Here is a 22,502-nt window from a genome sequence, read left to right on the forward strand (position 1 = left end):
TTTATGATCTCAGTAATGAAAAAGAAACAAAAAAAACAGGTAAAGGAGTAAAAAGATTTTTAGACCCTAATGATGACTGATTTATCACTATTTTTAGTCTTGCTTCTGCCACTGGCTAACTGGGTAAATTTAAGCCCAGTAACTTTATTTATAACGCTGGTTGCAAAGTTAAAAGTAACATATGTAAATGTGGTAGAAAGATTATAAAACTTCAAAGAAATACAAAGTGACGGTATTTTTAGTCAGAGGAAAATGAACTCTGATAATGCGGAGGTCTTTTGCTGTCAGTTTGCTTTCTATTTTAGGCATAATGACCTGTGCAGCAAAGAAAAGTCAGCTTGAAGCAGGAGAATAAAAGTGACAGGCAAGTTCATACTTCTTACCTGCGTACATATGGTATGTGAGCCTCTCTATAAGTTTAATAACAGTTCCTGCTTTGATAATTGGAATTCCAGCTTTGGGCTGCACGTTCTCTTCAAATATGATATTTTCTTCAGAGTCAGGCTCTGCAAATCTATACACATCAGCACTGGGGAGCCTCATCTGCTCCTCCTTTTCTTCCTGGAGCATTGTCACGTCAAGCATCCTTTCCAGTGTACTCCGGTACTGTAAAGATATCAATGCTGCCATCCAATTGTTTTTCTCTTCAGCTGACTTGGCAGAAAATATAACGCTATTCTCATCTTTCAAAATTATTTCAAAAGCATGCTTGTACTCATTGGTGTCATCTTTGTCATTAATTTGTACCTTTCTCATAAAAAACTTTTCTTTAAGACGATATTCTGCATTGCTAGCACCAGGAAGTCTTGGCTGCCCATGATTTGATTTACAGCAAATCATTAAGCCATCAAAGAGAAATATGTGTCTCTCATGTTTGGCTCCTACACGTGTAAGAGTTCCTTCCATTATAAACTCATTGCAACACTGTCCAATGTCTTTTCCCTCCCAACCATCAATATTCTTCTGAATCTCGTTCATTTTCTTGATTGCTAGTTGTTTCCCCTTCATTTGCTGACTATAAAACCGACATGCAGATTCACTAGGATAAAGAAAAAAACATGGTTAGTACAAAGATGACAGGGAATCTATAATTCATGTAAATAAATGACAGTGCAAAAGTATATTTTAAAAAGTTGCACTGAGAAGGTTTTCACTATTTCTCCAAATATATTAGTGTTACAAAATTGCACAGTTTTGGAAACTAAAGCAACACAGTGGAGAATTTTTTTAGTGCTCTAAAAAGAACAACTACTGACAAAATTCTACCCTATAAATTTAGCTACAGAATGATTATTTCTACCATGGCTATGAAATATTTAGAATGACAAGTATTAAAAAGTAGCCCAATATAGTGAAAAAAAAAGAAAGATTAAAAAATTTATCTAGAAATGCTTAAGTAGACAATACCTAAAGCTAAAAACCATGTATATGTTATAATTAGGAAACTGGAAGCATATTATCTGAATTAATGCCTTGAGTTACATAATCCCTAAAATAAAAGACACTACTAATTTTACTTTGACAGAACAATGATGTTGACATAAATCTACCCAATACATTTTGCTCTCTCTCTCCTTTAGCTTACCAGTTGACTCTCAGGAGGTCTTGTCTGGGAGTATGCAAGGAAAATGCACAAATATGAAAGGTTTTTCAAACAATAACAAATTCTCTTGGCTTTGATGTCACTTCCTCTGAAAGACCAAGCTTGTCACTAAAAGTATTTTCTTCATTGTTTACTTGAGGAGGGAACTGGGATCCCTGAATTTATACCACAATATTCAGGGTGAAAAGGAGGATTATAAAAAAAGTGAAAATATTCACCTCAGTCTTCGTTTTGCAAGGCTTTTAGAACATATTTTTTCCATACCACTCTGAACATTAAGCAAAGCTGTTATTGCTTGTTTCAAACATTCCTTGTCTTCTTGATCTTCACTCTTTTCTTCTAACTGCTGCAAAGTAAAAAGTGACAAATCTGAATTAGCAGAACAGTTCTGGCCAAAAAAAATAATAATCCCATTTTATTTAAGGATAAAGATAACATTGATTAACTCTTCCTACCACAATAAAAATTTTAAACCTGTCATAAAACATATTTTATTTATTTATTTGGCTGTGCCAGGCGTGCATGCGGGATCTTAGTCCCCCGACCAGGGCTCAAACCCGGGCCCCCTGCACTGGGAGCGTGGAGACTTAACCACTGGACCACCAGGGGAGTCCCTATTATTCTTTTTAGAATTCTTTTTCTTCCTTTATATTACTATCCATGTCAACATGCAACCAAGTTTTCTACATTAAAAAAAACAAAAAATGTAGAAACAGTGTTAACAGATGTCACACCTTCTGACAGGCAGTAATGTGCAGCTTCTCAGATAAATATTACTGAAAGGAAATGAGGGACATAAATTATCTTTTTACTATCATAGGTCTTGGCACAGCAGTAGACACACAGATGAGATTTTTTTTGAAGTGTTTAATTTGGTCTTAGATTTCTGATTCCCACATTACGGTTGTAAGCAATGGAATCCCGAGGAAGATAAATATACAGAGAAGGATGCAATATAGTGGAGAGGAAGTTGAAGACACAAAACCTAAGATCAAAATTTGACTCTACTTTCTGTGTGACCTTGGGGCAAATTACTTGACTTATGAGCCCGCTTTTCCTATCTGTCAAATGAGGCTTATAAAACGCCTGCTTTGCCTATTTTATGGGGTTGTTATTAAAAATGAAAGCACTTTGTAAATGGTAACATACAATATAGGTGTAAGTTGCTTTCCTTTGTAGTTCTACTACAGAATTAACATTGATCTCATGAAGAACTTTGTCAGTATTCACATGTTAAGATTTTGAGTAAAACTAGGAATACACATGTTAGTGAAACTCAAGCACATTTTCAATTAGTGGCTAAAGATACCACATGTGCCAGACAGACAGTCTGTACTTAACAAGAATTGAGTCATCAATAACTACTAATCATCAATGCAACTAGGTGGTGGTAATTCAAGCAAGCAATTAACTGAGGTATGAGTGACAGTAAGTGACAATAATTCAGTAACCTTATAAATCTCTTTGTGGCCACCAAGAAGGAAAAGTTAAGAAATAACGTTTATTAATAGAGCTTTCATGCAACATTTAAGAACACTTACTCTCTGTCATAAAGGAAAAAGACTTGAGAAATAAAACCATAAAAAATAGTAATTTATAAAGGTTTACTTTTCAAAGAGCTTCATTATCCATTAGTACTTTAAGAACTTTGTTCTTGGAGAGGTATCTCTTAAAGATTAACGATAGATTCCTTTTTTGCTTCAGCTGATACAGGTTATACACACACACACACAGACACACACACACACACACACACACACACATACGTGTGTACTGATGACCTATGAAAAGTAAACATATTCTTACTCAATGCTCCAGACAATTTTTATAAAAATAATTTGCTTAAAATATCTTAATGCTCAAATATTCCAGAAGTAATAAATATATTGTAATATCTATTTAACAATCAGGTTTTATTATTCAGATTTCTTATATCCATTATTTACAACTCACTGAGGCATAATCTGTACTCTTTAGGAAAATATCCAGTCTCATTTGTGTTAAGTAAAACAAAAATCTATTCACATAATTTCCAACAAAAAAGGGTTGGGGGAGGGAGACAGTTGCTAAAGGATAAGAGACTTAAAAATAGCTACCTTACAAAAAATATGCAAATACCTTTTACTCATAGTATTTCTCTTCACCATGGCCAGCTAGATTAAAGAAAGCCAATGGCCAAGTGTTCATAAAGAAAGATACTAGGTTTTTACTTAACGGATATTAATGGTAGGCTGAAGACTGGACTCTGGGTAATCTCTAAAAGTATCTTCCATCTCTATGATTCCAAACTATTTACCTCTCATATGGCAGAATTTTTGGAGACAAATAAAATATTACCATAAACTTTATCAAGTTTAGGCTTCAAAGGCAGCAGACAATCTAACACTGAAAGCAATATTCAGTAAGAAAGGGCAAAATTCTAGATGGTTTAATAAAAGTACCACTAAAGAGTAAACTACTTCACTGAGTTGTTTCAGAATTTAATCACTCAATATTCAAGTCAATATAATACAAAGCAAAAAAAAAGAGTTGACACTAACAACAGAATATTATTGAGTCCTTTATATTCTATCCTTTGATATTTTTAATATTATTAATTCAGGCAAACATACCTAAAGTCATACAAAACACACAATTCTAACACATAAAAAGAACTCTGAAGGTAACAAATCCATTTAGAGATGCATTTGATTTTCTATTCTAAAGATGTTTCAAGTTTCTGGGTCATTTATCTATCATTAACTATAGCATTTCATATACAGAATATACTGGTATCTCAAAAATATTTTTAATGTACTTTAAAAGCACAAACCCAAAGTCTATTTTAAAAACCATAAAACTTTACTGATGAAATAATTTTTAAATGTAATATTTACCTTCACAGCATTAGTCAAGCATCTAAAACAAATTTCAATGTAATAAATGACCTTCCTTATAAGCATTCTTTGCTTCTTTTACTTAACATAGCTGATTTAAACTGGGCATTGGTGCAGAATAATTCAAGCTAACCACCATCAAAGGGGTGGCTTATTGTTGCTACAGAAACAAAGCAATGGCAATTAGTATGTAAATGCGACTCCACAAAGCAGCATCCTCTTGTTACCAAAGTGATGTTCAATACCATGCTTTTCATGGGTGCCTATTTAATAACATTATGTAACAGCAACAATTTAATTTTACAAATGCTGTTCTGTTTACTAAATAGTTTAAAAAGTTATCAAGTCCTGATATTACATTGCCGTATATGAGAATGTATTTAAACTTACCCAGAGCATCATATTCTAAAGCACAATGGTAAATCATACGATCTATAGAGATGATAAAATTTACATTTTCAAAAGAAAGGGGCCACTTTTACCAGTAATTTTTTGTTTTTTTTGGGGGGGGGTCCTTTCGAAATAAGTAGAAGGGGCAGTAGTCAATATGGTATATTGCATGCCCAAAGGAAACCCTGAGAGATAAATAGTATTAAATTTAAGAAGCTTTAAACTGGAAAAAGATAGGAGACAAATAAAACTCAAGATTGGTTGACACATAGAAAAATAAAGTGTTGTACCTGATGCAATTTATATGAGTTCAACTAATTCACAAACATATAATGGCTCCTCTCTTTAAAAACAAACTTGAATCCATATGTTTTTATTTCTAGAAATTAGTTTTCTCCAACAAGAAATACTATAGAATAAAGGAACTGCCATTTAGTTGATAATGGAGGCAGGCAGGACCAGAACCCAGGATTCCCAACTCTCAGTCCTTTTCAATATACTACCCAAAGAACTGAAATGACTTGAAATACTTGTTTAGAAAATATTCACCAAATAAAACCTATTCCATTCAAATAGGTAAATTGCAATGCACAAGGATGACAAAATATATAATCAAGAAACATAGTATATAACTAAATCGCTGTGCTGAACACCTGAAACTTACACAATATTGTAAATCAACTGACTTCAATAAAAAAAACTTAAAAAAAAGAAATATACACTATAAGTGTCTAAGATTTGGAACATAAAAATAAAGATTTATCTTTATCTTAAATATTGTGTACATATATGAGTTCATTCATCACAAAATGTGAGAACACAAGCAAAGATAGGAATCATGAAGTAAATTTCATAACTAGTTCCTTCCTTTCCCCCAAATGTTATTTTTTGAGTTAAAGTGATATGCAGATAATTCTCCTACAATATATAAAATTTCAACCAGTATGTGATGTTAATGATATTAACAGAATTCAATCTTCTTTTACTTAACCCTTATTTTCCCCCAAGACAAGCAAGGAGATGACCATTACCAAGGTGGTATATAATACATGAAATAAATAGTATAACACTATAAATAATCCATAATTGTAATTTAAATGAAACAATATCTTTATTAAATTAGCCAATGGTTGAAAATATAAAAGTGAAATCTTAAAATATAAACTATAACCTGACTTACAGTTCACTATTAGGAAATAAAAGCAAAATTCTCTAAGTTTTTGAGGAAAGTCACAAGTTTTATTGAGATAATTAAATGGTCTTTTGTACACTTTTAGAAACTATTTAGAATATTAATAGTAGCTGAATGAAACTCAAAAGGGCAGATCTACAGGGGAAGCCAGTGAAGTTCCAATCAGAATTAATTTAACAAATATTTAATTAACCATCCATTATTTATAAGTAATGAAAATATGATGGTGAGCAAGCCAAATCTGGTCACTGCTGTTAGAGCTTAGAGTGTAAAAGAGAAGACAGATGAATGACAAAGTGCTATAATGGGGAAAATATAGGGCACTCTGGAAATACACAGCAAGGGCCCCTGACTTAATAAAGGGAGAGATGATAGCAAGGAAGGCTTCCAGAAGGAAATGACTATAAGGTTTGAAGGATAAGAATGGTTTAGCTATGGGGAAACAGAGGTACAAAAAATGTATTAGGAAGAAGAAACAGCATGTGTAATCAAAGAGTTATTCAGTACCAAGGCTGAGAGAAACTGGCTGAAGAGTAGAACCTGGTGGCTGGGAAGGATGGGTATGGGGAGAGGTGAGGAGTCAAGATGTTGGAGAAGTCAACAGGGACCAAGTCAGGACTGCAAGCCTTATTAGGAACTTGAACATTAACCTGGGTCAATGTGGAGCCATTAAGGGTTTTAAGCTAGTGACTAATGTGATCAAATTTGCATTTTAGAAAGATGGCTTTGGTTTGGTTACCCAGGAAACAGCAAATGGGGGGTGGGGGGGTGAGGATGGGAAAGGCAAGACTGAAGGGAGATGAGATGATCATGGCCCTCATAGAGCACTGAGAGGAAATGAACAGAAGATGAATCCAAAAGAAGATCCTTTTCAAGAATGAAAAGGACTTACTTGGTGACAAAGTGGCTGGGATGTGGAGAATGACAGAGAAGAGAATGACAGAAAAGAGTTGAGGACTTCCAGGTTTCTATTCTGAGTAACCAGATGGATAGTAGGACCGCTTCACTGAGTGAATGAGTGCAGAAAGAGTAGCTTTGCTGGGAAAGATAAGGAGTTTTCAAGAAAGTGAACTTGATTTGTTTACCCAATAAAGAAGCAGAGTTGTTCAAAAGATAGTTGGACAATAAACAGTCTACATTTCCCCATTTCCTTTTTCATACCCCTATCTCGTTGAATCTCTTTAATCCTATTAAGACCAGCAAAATTCCTGATTTTCTTCATGCTGCTAAAAGTAACCTCGGGTGTGACAGGTTTCTTACCTGATAGCAAAGGGGTCACTGCTTTTCTAGATAAACTTCATGAGTAAATGATAGGACAGGAGTAGGGGAGGAGAAGGGTGTGATAGGATTCAGGACACACTACTCCCCAATTTGGCACCTTGGCATACTGAATATTTTAAGTTGAAGGAGTTTGAGAAAACAGCAGGAGGGAGGGAGAAGGTCAGTGACCTCCCTGGTTCTGTTTTCTCAAGTTCCTTCAGTTTAAAATACTCAACATGCCAAGGTTCCTGTGTCATGTAAAACTTACATTAAATAAATCTGTATGCTTTTCTCCTGTTCATCTTTGTCAGTTTCCTTTTCAGACCCAGCCAGAGACTCTAAGAGGGTTGAGGAAAAAACTTTCTCCCCTACAGGTGCTTGGGAGCGGAAATAATTTGAAAACGAATAAACAAACAAAAAAAGCATATTTTAATAGAGAACACTGCGGCATGTAAATTATATCTCAATAAAGCTGTTTTTTAAAAAAAGTAATAATTTAATGTTTTTAGCTAAATATCTGCTCTTCAACTTTCTGTATACTGTACGTATCAGAGTAGAGTATCTTCTCTCTTAAAATGGGCTTTTAATGGTTTTAGCAATCAGACTGATGGTAAGTTCAATTTCTAGTCTGAAATGTATAATTACCAAAGAAATCATATGACAAGATTTTATGGTTTTAAAAAGTAAATGGCATCATTAAAAAATTTACAGCAATACTTTATCTACTAAGATTTCAAATATTGATTTTAAAAATATTAGACCAAGAGAAGGGAAAACAAAAAACATTTATTGTTGATTCAGTGAGTTTAAAGTTTGTAATTAAAAAAAATGTTTTTTAATACTAGCTGAAGTTTATAGTTATTTCATATAGTTTTATTTGGGGTTTCTTAAATTAATTAAAATGGGTATTTATAATTTTTATTATAAAAATTGACAAAATACTTAAAAGTAGAGAGAATAAAATGATGAATACTCATATACTTCATCCATATTTGGCAGTTTAAGATTTTGGTAAATTGGCTTTATCCATTCTCTTTTGTCTTTCTTTGCTATCCAGACAAGTGGAAAATTGCAATTAATATAAACATTTAAATATATATAATAGGAATTAAAACCGTCTATGAAAAAGTTTTTCAGTATATATGATCAAAAGAATGATAGAGACAGGGGCTTCCCTGGTGGTGCAGTGGTTAAGAATCCGCCTGCCAATGCAGGGGACATGGGTTCGAACCCTGGTCTGGGAAGATCCCGCGAGCCACAACTACTGAAGCCCGCGCGCCTAGAGCCCGTGCTCCGCAACAAGAGAAGCCACCGCAGTGAGAAGCCCGCGCACTGCAATGAAGAGTAGCCCCTGCTCGCCGCAACTAGAGAAAGCCCACACACGGCAACGAAGACCCAATGCAGCCAAAAATAAAATAATAAATAAATAAATTTATGAAAAAAAAAGAATGATAGAGACAGATAATGATAAAAGTATTATTTACTATTAACTATTAATTACCAGTTAAATATTAGAGTATTAGAAATTCTGAAAACTTTTATTTTTTTTAAGATTTTTTTTTAATATGGACCATTTTTTAAAGTCTTTATTGAATTTGTTATAGTATTGCTTCTGTTTTGTTTTTTTGGCTGCGAGGTGTGTGGGATCTTAGCCCCCTGACCAGGGATCGAACCCGCACCCCCTGCCATGGAAGGCAAAGTCTTAACTACTGGACCAGCAGGGAAGTCCCTGAAAACTTTTTAAAATAGAGAAGCACTTAATGAAAGAAAAGATCTTGCACCTTAAAAAAAGAAAGAAAAAAAAAAGAAGAAAGAAACTGGACTATAACTGAAAGGCCAAAATGCTGGTGAATAACGTTACCAAGCTCCTTTCATTGTGACTTAGAATCACTTTTTTACAGTAAGGCCAAATTTATTTTTATTTTTAGCTTTTTAAAGAAAAGGAGAGAGTCTGGTGAATTTCCAGCTAAAAAAGAGGAAAAAAAATTGAATACTACAATGTTTATTTGATGAAGAAGTCATAACACAACAGCAAAAAAAGTAAAACAGGGAAATATGTTTCTAAGTATCACTATTATGTTTTCAGATTGTAACAATCCTAGATAATTGTAAAAAGTTAAATTTTAGAGTTCCTGCTAATTGGATTAAATTTGTGTACTGTTTCTGTATGGGAATATTTTAAGCTCAAGCATGTCATCTAGGGGAGGAAAAAGATAAAGGATGATCTAAGAATAAGTAAAGCAATTAAAAAAATAATCAATGCAACCGATTTTTAAACATGCCCAATATTCAAACTGTATTTTAAACAGGATCCAGCTACTCATATCTTTAAATCTATTAGAATACATTTTCTAACATTAGCAGCTCTCTTGCCTACCTGTGGAATGTGAGTTGCAGCCCTTCACTGTATCCCCTTCCTACTGTTACAGACAGCAAAGCCATAACAAATACTGAAGAAGAGCTATAAAAATGCAAGAACTTCCAGTAATGGTGGTGAAGTGAAGAAGTCTTGAGAACCCTCTGTAGATAACAATTATTCAATCTAAACAAGATATTAAAAATATTTATAGGCACTGGAAAACATCTGAAAGAAAGCATAAGCCAGAAATACGATTGCTCTTGAAAAGCTGCAACTAGAAAGTGTACACTTGTGGGATTAGGGCTTTCTCCAACCTCCCATGATGACAGTGAGGAAGAAGGAGAGGAGAAGAGGAGCTTTACAGGCTAGAGATGAAAGAGAGCAGAAATTAAGAGGAAACTGAAGGGGGAAATATGGAAGTGAATGAACTGCAGAAGGGTTGAGACACAAAATCTGAGAATAAACTCTACCCAAATGCCTGGTTGACTCCTAAACTCTGCATGCATGAAAAGACCCCAGGGAGTCTAGCAAAAGAGTAGGCAGAGACCAAAGAGGAATCTACTCTTGAAAGACAGAGCTATAATGGATAAGTTCTGCTTTTCTTAAACTGAGTTTATTCCCCCCAACTGTACATAGCTCAGAGAGCAGAAAGCGGAAGACTTACTGGTTTAAGGTGCCAGGGAATAGAGCCTGAGGCTGGCAGAGTGGCTGGAAATTAAGGGAGAATCTCCAGATGTAAGGGAACCAGAGACGGTGCCCCCAAATTTGAACACTATCTCTGCCCAAACATTTAGTCTGTCAAATCATACATGTATAAGGAAGACGGGAAAGAGTCAAGCTAAAAAAGCAGCGTATGGAAATCCTAAAAAGTGATAAAAGAGATATTAGCTGCTGCACAACACAGAAGAGACAAATTTGCAGTTGAGTCCAGAAAAGTTAACTGTCTACTACTAGAGTAAAAACCCAACAATCCAAAACAAAACAAAAACCAAAACCCACAAAGGGAACCCCAGCAATCCTCAACACAACAGAATCCAGAGTTGTTAACTAGCAAAAATACTGGGAAAATGTGACCCATATTTGAGGAAAATAACCCAGTTAATAGAAACTGACTCCAAGCGGCCCAGATGGGGGGTTTAGGAAAGACTTCAAAGTAGCTTTTGTGATCATATTCAAAGAATCCAAGGAAAACATGGTCTTATTGAGTGGACAGATAGGGAGTCTCTGGAAACTATAAAACAAAGTCCAAATGGAAATTCTAGAGTAAGTATAATAACTAACAATTCTATTGACAGATCAATAGAAATTACCACTCTGAAGAACAAAGATTTAAGAAAAATGAACGGTCTCAGAGATCTGTGGGACAACATAAAGTAGTTCTACATACATGTAATTGGAGTTCCAGAAAGAGGAAATGAGAAAAAAATGGCAGAAAATGCAGTAATGTAAAAGCAAGTTAAAATCTGAAAGGTGAAACGAGTTTGAAACTTTAAACAGGAAATCAACCCTAAAAAAATGTTAGGATAATCTCATTTATGGAATAAAATACCTTTCAAAACCATCTCTCTTTTCTTATCAGAGAAAAAAAATCACCAAAACTATGAATGTTCCTCACAGCAGTTTAGTTGGTTTAAAATTTTAAAGCTGGAGTAATATATTAGTCAGCTATTTGTTTATAATGGCTCCTGAATTATACTATTCTATGTTTAACTTTAGGCATTCAACATCTGTGGTCAGATATACCACTTAGCTCACTGCTTTGAGCCCGTGGTTTCTGGAAAAGAATTTCTAAATTTAGAAAGCTAGTTCAAAGGAATGGAAGCTAGACAGACCTCTTCTGGACTTATTTTTATGATACTCAGAGAGAAGCTATGTTTTCTAAATCTCCTCTTATTGCTGGTATTAAGCATCAGCTCATGGGCAGTATAAAAAAATGGTCTGAAGCATACAGCAATTAAACCAGATGCAGAACATGAAAAAAGTAGATAAAAAATTATCTAGAGTAGAAGATGTTTGATACTTGTCCAGCTCCCAAACTGAAAAAGCAACAAACCAAAGCCATTAACAAATGCATACAAGATACCTGTAGTAGGGGTCTGCAGAGCATATTTCTTTACAAAGAGTTTCTGGTGCACTATGTGAAGGCCACTAGTGGGTGTTTAAAGTGAATGATGTAGCACAATTTATATTTGCCTTTTCCAATTTGTTTTATATACTGAAAAAAAAAACTACTCTGGGAGGAAAAATGTCTCCTACTTTTAACATTTCTCAGTTCTTGAGCCTAAGTTTTCCACTCACTGCACCATTCAGTTCTAAGTTCTTATCTGTAACCCTTTCCCACAGTTCTGTACTTAAGCATTTGGGGCTACAATTTTGGCAATATTTATGATGCTAAGGGGAAATGTTAAGGACTATTCTTCAAGTCAGTCAGTACACAAAAATCTAGGAATATTAGAAAATTTAATGTTAAATTTTAACATATAGCAAGTGTCTAACCATGTGAACATTCAGATTAAAGTCTTTAGTGTCTCTTATTTTCTAAAGTAAAGCTTGTGATCAAGTGTGCAGTATGCTTGCACTGCACTGTTATAACGAATTAACATCCACTAAATTATTTACTATTCCACTGGTTCTTAATTTAATCTTACCTAAAAACAGAGGGTTGTTGTGACGTGTTAAAATTAAACCTGGACATGTTTCTCTCAATTATTTTCCTAATCTCGTATGTTTTATTATCAATGAAACCTAAGAAAGGTATGGAGGTTTTAAGTGTTAAATTCTCTATTATTTTTTCATTTAAGGGAAAGCATACATGATAACCCCAACCTCAGTTATGTACATTTAGTCTTATTCAGAAGATTGTTAGTAATTTTGAATTCCCATGAGTTTTTAGCTGCTTATAATCCATCTATTTGAAAAATACTGCAATTGTTGGCTTTTCACTAGATTTTTGCTGGACTGAAATTAAATGTTAAAATCTAAGATCAGGAGGAAATGATTAATTGGCCCATGCAAAAAATATATTTTTATGCGTTTAAGAAAGCCAATATACACTGGAGAATCAGAAAAACAAAAATGAATTTAATTTTTATAGTATACCAAAAACTAACTGTAATGGGTTGAATTGTGTTCCCCAAAAAAGTTCTACACATGGTACCTGTGAATATAATCTTATTTGAAAATTGGGTCTTGGGTTTCCCTGGTGGCGCAGTGGTTAAGAGTCCGCCTGCCAATGCAGGGGACACGGGTTCAAGCCCTGGTCCGGGAGGATCCCACATGCCGCAGAGCAACTAAGCCCGTGCACCACAACTACTGAGCCTGTGCTCTAGAGCCCGCAAGCCACAACTACTGAGCACGTGTGCCACAACTACTGAAGCCCGCGCGCATAGAGCCCGTACTCCGCAACAAGAGAAGCCACTGCAATGAGAAGCCTGCACACCGCAACGAAGAGTAGCCCCCACTCGCCACAACTGGAGAAAGCCCGTGCGCAGCAACGAAGACCCAATGCAGCCAAAAATAGATAAATTAAATAAATTAAAAAAAAAAAGAAAATTGGGTCTTTGCAGATATAATCAAGTTGAGATGAGGTCACACTGGATTAGGGTGGGTCCTACATCCACTGACTTGGCATTTTATGAGAGAGGAAAGAGATTTGGATGCAGAAGTAACAGAGAAGAATGTGAAGATATTAAGAAAGTGATGTGAAGATGGAGGCAAAGATTGAAGTGAAGGCATTTATAAGCCAAGGAATGCCAAGGATTGCTGGGATACACCAGAAGCCAAGAAAAGGCAGTAAGGGTTCTTCCCTAGAGACTTTAGAAAGAGTATGGCCCTGCCAACTCCCTAATTTTGGACTTTTTGTCTCCAGAACTGTGCAAGAATAAATTTCTGTTGTTTTTAAGCCACTCAGTCTGTGGTGCTTTGCTCTAGCAGCCCTCGGAAACTAACACACTAATGCACAAATAACAATATAGATTTGAACCTGATTTTTTAAATTGAGGGAGACTTACTTTCCCCTAGGTTATATGTACCCAGCATATCGGAAAGAGAATAGGTAAATTTCTAGGAAACTGATTGGCTCAAAATCACCCTGGATGATTTTTTTCTAACATTTGTCTGAGTATACCTTAAGAGGATAAAATAATATATCTAAAGAACAAAGAAAAAGTTAACATTTTTGCTGAACTGAACAATGTACTGATTTGGTAACCTTCAAAATACTGGTCAACATATTTACTTAGCCCCAAGAAACAACTCTAAATTGGTTTAATAAAGCAAATTAAACTTCACATAGGAAAATCACATTACTGGAATAATGAGGTTTTCAAAAGGACACAAAGGAAGTTTTTTTGGTTTTTTTTTAACTTCATAAAAATTAACTTTAATGTGAAAAAAATTAATCAAAGGTTCCAAAGACTTGATTGCGAACTAACTTGCTGCGGGGGTGAGGAAGGGGAGGGGGGAAAGTATTTCTTTTTTCCAGTTTCAGTGGCATTAAAGTCATACTATTAATAACTAAACTTTTATTTTCTGAATTTGTAAGGTTGAAGGCATTCTAAGTTTCCAAAGTAAATGTAATTATATACAATTTACAGTTAAACTATTCCTACAAATATAAAACATTTATAGGAATCGTAAGGAAAACTTACTTTATTTTTGCTATTCATTTTTTAACAAGCATTTATGGAATGTCTAAGTGCCAAACACTAATAGGCATGAGAATTCAAAGATACACAGGGCTCAGTTCCATTCTTTATGGAGTATACAGTCTAATGACAAGGTAGACAGTAAAAATGGGACATGTTCTATAAAGAGATACGAAGAGAATAAAGGAGCTTAGTCAAAGGATCAGCCTAGGAAACCAAGGGAAACTTGACGGAGAACCAACATTTGAACAAACTCTTTGACAAGCAGGAATTTTTCAGATGAAAGGGGAAGGTAGAAATAGAAGAGAAATTCCAGGAAAATAGAAAAAAAGAAAGATATGGAATCCTGAACAGATTTGGCATATCCAGAGTTGCTTGGATATTTTTTATGGCTAAAGCATAAGGTAAGTAACATCAAGTGTTGAGAGACGAGGCTGGAGAGAGGCTAAAGAATTTAGACTTTGTGTCCCACTTCACAGGGAACCAACTGCACTTTTCAAACTGGGAGTTCCATGAGACACAAAGACCATATAGGAAACTGCTACAGTAACCCAGGAAAGACATGCTGAGGGTCTGGACTAAGGCAGTGTCAGTGGAATGGGAGAACAGACTGGATTCCAGAATCATTTCTGGAATCAAATCATGATGCTCTGCTAATAAGGGACAGAGAAGAATCAAAGATGGTACTGAGGCTTCTGGTGAAGGGATCTGAGGTGATCAACAAAGAAATGGAATATAAATTTGGGCAGGCAGGAGAAGTGGGGAAGTGGTGAAAGATGAAGGTAGTAAAATGTTAGTTTAAGATATATGCAAGACAAGAAGAAAATTTTCTAGTAATGACAATACTCAGTCTTTGTATTTTTTACTGCATATGAAGTACTTTTACATACATTCTCTTGGTTGACAGAACAACCCAGTAAGATAAGAGCATTTCACAGATAAGAAAACCAGAGCTCAAAAGGTGAGGTGACTTGTTACAGGCTACTCAGCTAGCAGGCTACCAGGCTAGAGTCAGAAAAAAAAATCACAGTCCTATCTAGTCTTTCAAAAGCCACTCCATGCCATAGATAAATTATGGTTAGTTTCCAATTGTCATTGGTGTCTTAGCATTTTGCTGCTTCCCACTGAGCTGATTTTATTTAATCATTGTTGAGTCCAGAATCACCTAGTCCACACTGGCACTTGAAGTTATGACAATACCCAGAGGAAAAAAATTTAGTTAGTGAGAATCACATTACTGGAAAAAATCTTAGACCATTAAGTGTTAGGTCTTTCAGTTCTTCTGATGGAGGAATTCTATGATAAGTTCCCAAAGTAACCTCCAGAAATAATTACAGTTTCAAAGGGTTCCATGGTCTAATTAATTTGGGAATTAATTGCTTTAGATTGCTTTATTGCACAATTTCACAAAGCCTTTAATATTCTAATGTACACTGAAAATTTCTAGGAGTATAATTAGGGATACAGTGTTCCCCAAACGTATTTGACCACTGAACATTTCTCCCAAACCTTTTTTTCTTTATGGCTGCACTGCATGGCTTGTGGGATCTTAGTTCCCCGGCCAGGGATTGAAGCCAGGCCCTCGGCAGTGAGAGCATGGAGTCCTAACCATTGGACCACCAGGGAATTCCTTCCCCCAAGCTTTTAATTTAGAGTATCTTATGGGACTAGCATTCTATAGAATACACTTTGAAATACTGCTCAATAAAACTATTTAAGCAACATACCAACAAATACAAATTAAAGATAATAAATACAAACAGTACATTAGTGCTGAGGGAATGCAGAATAAAAAGGAGGGATGACAATTTGTGGAAGTAATTGGGCAGTTTCCTGCCCAATATACTATTAATTTTGCAATGAAATTTAGGCAGTAATATGAACTAGGAATACATGTGCTTACCAGTAGAAATATTGATGCAATAATAAAATAAAAATTTGAGGGACTTCCCTGGTGGTGCAGTAGTTAAGAATCTGCCTGCCAATGTGGGGGACACGGGTTCGAGCCCTGGGCCGGGAAGATCCCACATGCCGTGGAGCAACTAAGCTCGAGTGCCACAACTACTGAGCCTGCGCTCTAGAGCCCATGAGACACAACTACTGAGCCCGCGTGCTGCAACTACTGAAGCCCACGCGCCTAGAGCCCATGCTCTGCAACAAGAGGAGCCACGCAATAAGAAGCCTGCGCGCGGCAACAAAGAGTAGCCCCCGCTCGCCACAACTAGAGAAAGCCTGAGCACAGCAACGAAGACCCAACACAGCCAAAAATAAATAAATAAATTTAATTAAAAAAAGTTTTATTACCATAACTTATAATTTTAAAAAATTTAATTGCCTATACTTGGGGGAGTAAATAATTAATTTCTCTTATACTATTAAGATGGTTAGGTTTTATAGCCTTCTGAAACTTCATCAAATTTTCTTGTTCTTACTTATTAATTAATGACTGCTTCAAGGTTTCATATGGCCTTTAATCCATCAGAATTTCATTGTAGTCTCAGGTAAAAATCTCATTATTACAGATTCCATTATGAGGAAGGGATCTATATAATAAACTTGTTTGCAAATATCCCATTCTGAGGTTATGATTTGTCATAATGAATTTTTGTAAAGAATGATTTACACACCAAATGCTTCCTCTTGATTATCCTCTTAAAATAATCATCCTATATTACCGAAGACCATAAGTGGTATTCTGTTTGCAGCCTAGAACAGAGCTAAGAGCGCCATAATTCTGCCTGGTGATCAAGTCCTTTAACTTCCTTAGTCCTTTCCTACTTCAAACATTCCTACTTAACAAATCTAACTGAACTCCAAATTACTACAATGTAGAGAGACCTGGGAAAATGGAAGGAAAATGTAAGAATCTGAGTTCCTCCAGTTTACTAAATTCAGGCTTTCTATTCATTCATTGATTCGTTACAGAGAGCCTTCATGTACTCCTGCAAACTATAAATCTGATTTCTAATAATACATGCTTCATAACAAAATCATGATATTAAATAGAATTTTTCTTTAATAAAACATTCTTTTAAAAACTAAAGAAATAATAATAGTATTAATGCATGTCTTATTTTGTATTTATGGGGTTAGTTCATTAAATAGAATATCTTTATTATCTCATTCATTATTTAAAATTTTTGAAAAAAATTTGATGTTTTTTTAGGACATATTATCCATAATCCAAAGCAGACATCATTAGATACATAAGATATTTAAAAGTAAACCACCTGGAGCTACGCTATTGAATAATAATTTATACAGACTAAGGTTCCCTTTTCCCTAGTTAATTTCAGTGCATAATAGGAAAAGAGGGAAAAAAAGCAGAACCTTTTCTTTTTGGTGCTTTTTAAATTGAGTATTTTAATCAAATGGGAAATTTTTACTAGGATTACTATAGTTCACTGCTTCTAAAGTAACAGTAAGCAGTTCTATAGACGTAGTTGCAAGCTTAAGCTATGAAAATTAGGTGATTAATCTTCTCCATTACTTTGGCGTTATCCCCACACTGGTTCCTTATGTAAGTCCCTGAATCTGCTGAGGTCCCAAAATGGAGACTTGGATGCATAAATACAAGGTTGTTTCCAAACATTCGACCATGTAAACAAAAAGTAAGGGCACAAGAAAAAAATATCTGATGATTGCTTTAAAATTCACTATTGAAACTGGAGAAAATATGCCACTCTTCTGTAGATTCATTTACATTTGCTTCTTAACTAGAAAAAGAAAATGGATACAGACATGTTCATGAGCGCTCACATAATGATTCACAAATGAATTGGTAAAAAACTGTAACACACTTGAATATTTTATAAGTAAAAGAAAGTTTTCTTACCTTCAGAAGTTCAAAGTAATGTAGACAGTGGTAAACAGGGGCTAGAAGTAGCCTGGGTAAAACATACTGAACAGCTTCTTTGAAACCTTCGCCTATTGACTAGAAAACAAAGTGATTTAATTTTTAAGTTTACTTTTCAGACATCATATATCTTGATCTAAAAACTACTATACCTGCAAATAGAGTGCCGCTCCAGGCTTTGATAACTGACTAAGGAAACGATCATGAAAACCAGGTCGTAAAATATCTCGAGCATATGATTCATATGGATCAAATGCCAGTTCCTTAGAAAATAAAGAAGGCAAAACATAAATAATCTTTCTCCAAGGTAAAGTATAAATGACCTACCACCATAAACACAAAAAGATTAAATTATGGGCACATCTATGCCTGCACAATTATATATTTCTTTTAAAGCCTCTAAACACAATTACATTGCTATTAATTTTAACAGAATAAACCTAATATTCTCAATTAAGAAAGTAAATCAATTCTTTCTGATGAATAATGGGATTCTTATATGTTATGACACCTCTCATGAAAGGGTTCTAGTAGAGTATCATCAACAAACATAGTCAAAAGAATGGGGGGATTTTTAGACCTGGAAAACTAAGTGTAGCCTGAATAATAAAGAACATAGATATCCACAACCAGGTAAAGTATAAACATTTAGAATATTGGTGCCAGACATTTATTTTCTCATGGTTATTTCTTGTTCATAGACTTACTTACGCATTCTGCAAGCCAGAGGTAATTGTTTATATCATCTAAAATTCATTGGCACATTTTTCACAAAACAATTAAGTAACAATTTAATCCAAATTGCCAAAAAATTTTACCATCATCAATCATTAATAAACTAAACAATTCTAAAGGTTAGAATCTACTGGTTTTGATGATTCCCGAGGAAAAAAAAGAGTAGGTATTGTGATTTTATCAGGAGGTAGGATTTCTACTCTCCACCATCCTGTGCTCTATTCCAGGTAAAAATAAAAAGCCAAAAACCCCAAACTATTATGAAGATGGTGCTACAGATTCTAGCAAGAGCTCATTTCTATGAAGGGTAATTCTAGAAAGAGGAAGAGGACATCTAGTGGAGGACTGCAGAAGAATGAAGTTAGGAGTGAATGACAGAACAAATGATGTTTATTTTTAAATTACCCTTAATGTTGTTTCTCAGACTGTTTTCTTTAAGGAAAGACTCAATAATAACAACACAAGATCAGAAATCAGAAGACCCCAGTTCTGTTCTCTGTGAAATGCAATATGGGATATAAAGTTCCAAGTCATCCTAAATTCCTCGAGCCATTTCAATTCCTTCAACTGTCTTCTCAACTGAAAATTTCTGTAATAATATAACAATGGAAATTGCAGTCCATTGCAGATCTTACAGGAATGGATAGTAGGTTTTCAACAATAACAGCAGGAGGGAGTCAGGTATGAATAGACTGGATGGGAGAGAGGAATAAAAATGTGATTGGATGCTTGTATCTTGGGTCTCTTGAATTCATGAACTTATATAGAACAGATAATGTTTGTCCTCCTCCCCTTTCAATAAACTCTAATTTATTATAGAATTTTTATGACAATTACACATATAAAGTAAAGACTATACAGACAGTGTAGTGGCTTAAAAGCATGACTCTAGCATCAGAGAGACCCAGGTTCCACTTCTGATTGTACTATTTACTAGCTGTGTGACCTCTGACAAACTATCAACACTTACTCTCTCTAAGCCAAGTTTCCTCATTGGAAAATGTAGATGATATCTACTTCAAGGAGTTGTTTTAGGAATTAAGTGAGATACATGCAAAGTGCTTGCAACAGCGTATGCACATAATAAGAGGTGAATAAATGGTATCTAGTATTATCATTCTAAAATAGCTAATTTCAAGAGAGAAAAAAGTTGACAACTAACTGGAAATCTAAGCTCTCATCACGTAGTTTTATTCTTGAGGATAAATTTGTAGAATGGCAAGCACTTCTAAGAATCCTTGTATAAATTAATAGATAATATTATGATCAGTTTACTGGTTAAATGCAATACTTGTAAGATTCATTTAAAAATTTAATTATTGATACACACAACTGTGTACTAACAGTTAAAAATATAGACTATTCTAAACATACAGAAAAGAAAACAGTTTAACAACCATATTCACCATCTAGCTCAAAAAAAGCTCAACATTTTATAACACTTCACCTTTTTTTTTTTTTTAAAAGAAATAAAACAGTACAGATGTAATTGATCCTCCTGCGCTTCCTTTCAGAAGCTGATTTCCTCTCTTGATAATCCCCAGAGGAAATCACTATCCTGAATTTGAATTTTATTATTTCCAAGTATATTTTTATATCATAATTACATATGTATCAAGAAATAAGGTAATGTTTTCAAATTTTATATAAATATTGTAAAATACATAGTAACAATAAATTCTTCTGCAATTTGGTTTTTATATTCAAAGTTGTTTTAATGATTTATCCAATTTGATTCATATAGTTCCTTACAGTTCATTTATTTTAAACTCTGTATAATATCCCACTGTATAAATATATCTTTTTTTAGGTAAATTTTTTACTCTGAGATAATTTAGATTCACATGTCGTTGTAAGAAATAATATGGAAAGATCCTGTCTGTCTGCACACTACCCAGTTTTCCCCAGTGGTAACCTCTTACAATAGTACAATATAGTGCAATATCACAACCTGGCCATTGATATTGATGTAGTAAAGTATAAAATATTTCCATCACCACAAGGATGGCTCTTGTTGCCGCCCTTTTATAGCCACACCTTCCTCCTTTTCATCATAGCCTCTTTAGCCCCCAGCAACCACTGATGTATTCTGCATCTCAATAGTTTTTTCATTTCAAGAAAGTCATATAAAAGGAATTACACAGTATGCAACCTTTTGGAATTGCTGGATCATATGGTAATTCTTTAACTTTTTGAAGAACTGTTTTCCATAGCAATTGTACCATTTTATTTACATTCCCACCAGCAAAGTTTGAAGGTTCTAATTTCTCCACATCCTCTCCAACACTTGGTATTTTCCTTTCTTTTTAAAAATTTAATTCTAGCCATCTTAGTGAGTGTGAAGTGGTATTTCATAATGGTTTTGATTTGCATTTTACTTATGACTAATGATGCTAAACATCTTTTCATGTGCTTGTTGGCCATTTTTATATATTCTTTGGAGAAATTCCTATTCAAATCCTTTGACCATTTAAAAACTGAGTTGTCTTTTTTGTAAGAGTTCTTTATATACACTGAATATATCAGATATTATCAGACATATGATTTGCAAATATTTTCTCCCATCCTGTGTGCTCTCCTTTCACTTTTGATGGTACTCTTTGAAGCACAAAAGTTTTACCTTTTAAGTCTAAATTATGTATTTTTTTCTTTTCTCACTCATGCTTTTGGTGTAATATTTAAGAATCCTTTGCAAAGTCAAGGTCATGAAGACTTAGCCATGCTTCCTCCTAAGAGTTTGATAATTTTAGTTTATATTAAGTCTCTGATCCATTTTGAACTTATGTATATATGGTGTGAGGTAAGGAGTTCAATTTCATTCTTTTGTGCTTCTCATAATTTTATGTTTTTTTGTGTGTGTGAACAAAAGTTTAAAAATTTTAATCTCTTCTTTTATGGTTTGTACCTTCTATGTATTCTTTAAGAAACCCTTCCTACTTCAAAGTGATAAATATGTTCTCCTGTATTTTCTTCTGAACTTCTAAAGTTTTGCTTTTCATTTTTAGATTTTATTTAAACTACTGAGAATTTTTCCTGTATGATGTGAGCTAAGGAAGGAATATTTTCTTTCCACATGGAAAACCAGTTTTGACCCAGCATAATTTATTAATTAGTTTGTTATTTCTCTACTGATTAAAAAGTAATCTCTGTCACATATTGTGTGTATGTGTATTTTTTTTCAGGGTGCTCTATTCTGTTCCACTAATTGTCTATATCTACAGCTAATACTGTGGCTTTGTAATAAATCTTAAAATCTGATAGGACAAGTCCTCTCAACTTGTTCTTCCTCAAAATTGTTATTTTTGTCCCTTCATTCTTCCACATGAATTTTAGGATCAGCTTGCTGATTTATAGATTATTCGGGGCCAACTGCATCAATACAATATTGAGTCTTTCCATGAACATGGTATTTCCATTTATTCAGATTTTCCTTATGAATATCATTATTTTATGATTTTCTTAACAAAAGTCTTGCATATATATGTTTATTGGGTTTATTTCTGAATACCTTATAGTTTTGTTTCTAGAGAGAATGGAGACTTTTTCCTTTAATATTATACATTCACTTGGTTGGAACTGAGTATA

The 22,502-nt window shown here is 34.3% G+C and overlaps 1 protein-coding gene across 1 annotated transcript in view; it reads right to left on the reverse strand.

Moving 5' to 3' along the window:
- The window catches only part of SOS1 (SOS Ras/Rac guanine nucleotide exchange factor 1), a 138,362-nt gene that overhangs the window by 39,998 nt on the left and 75,862 nt on the right, over positions 1-22,502 (reverse strand). The window contains exons 7-10 of the mRNA XM_068564067.1: positions 18,335-18,445; positions 18,162-18,260; positions 1,822-1,949; positions 384-1,039 (exon numbers count right to left, since the gene is read on the reverse strand). Of these exons, the coding sequence (XP_068420168.1) occupies positions 384-1,039; positions 1,822-1,949; positions 18,162-18,260; positions 18,335-18,445 (994 nt within the window). The remainder of the gene's footprint in view (positions 1-383; positions 1,040-1,821; positions 1,950-18,161; positions 18,261-18,334; positions 18,446-22,502) is intronic.

The sequence above is a fragment of the Eschrichtius robustus genome, chromosome 15, assembly GCF_028021215.1.
Source record: "Eschrichtius robustus isolate mEscRob2 chromosome 15, mEscRob2.pri, whole genome shotgun sequence".
Taxonomy (NCBI): Eukaryota; Metazoa; Chordata; class Mammalia; order Artiodactyla; family Eschrichtiidae; genus Eschrichtius; species Eschrichtius robustus.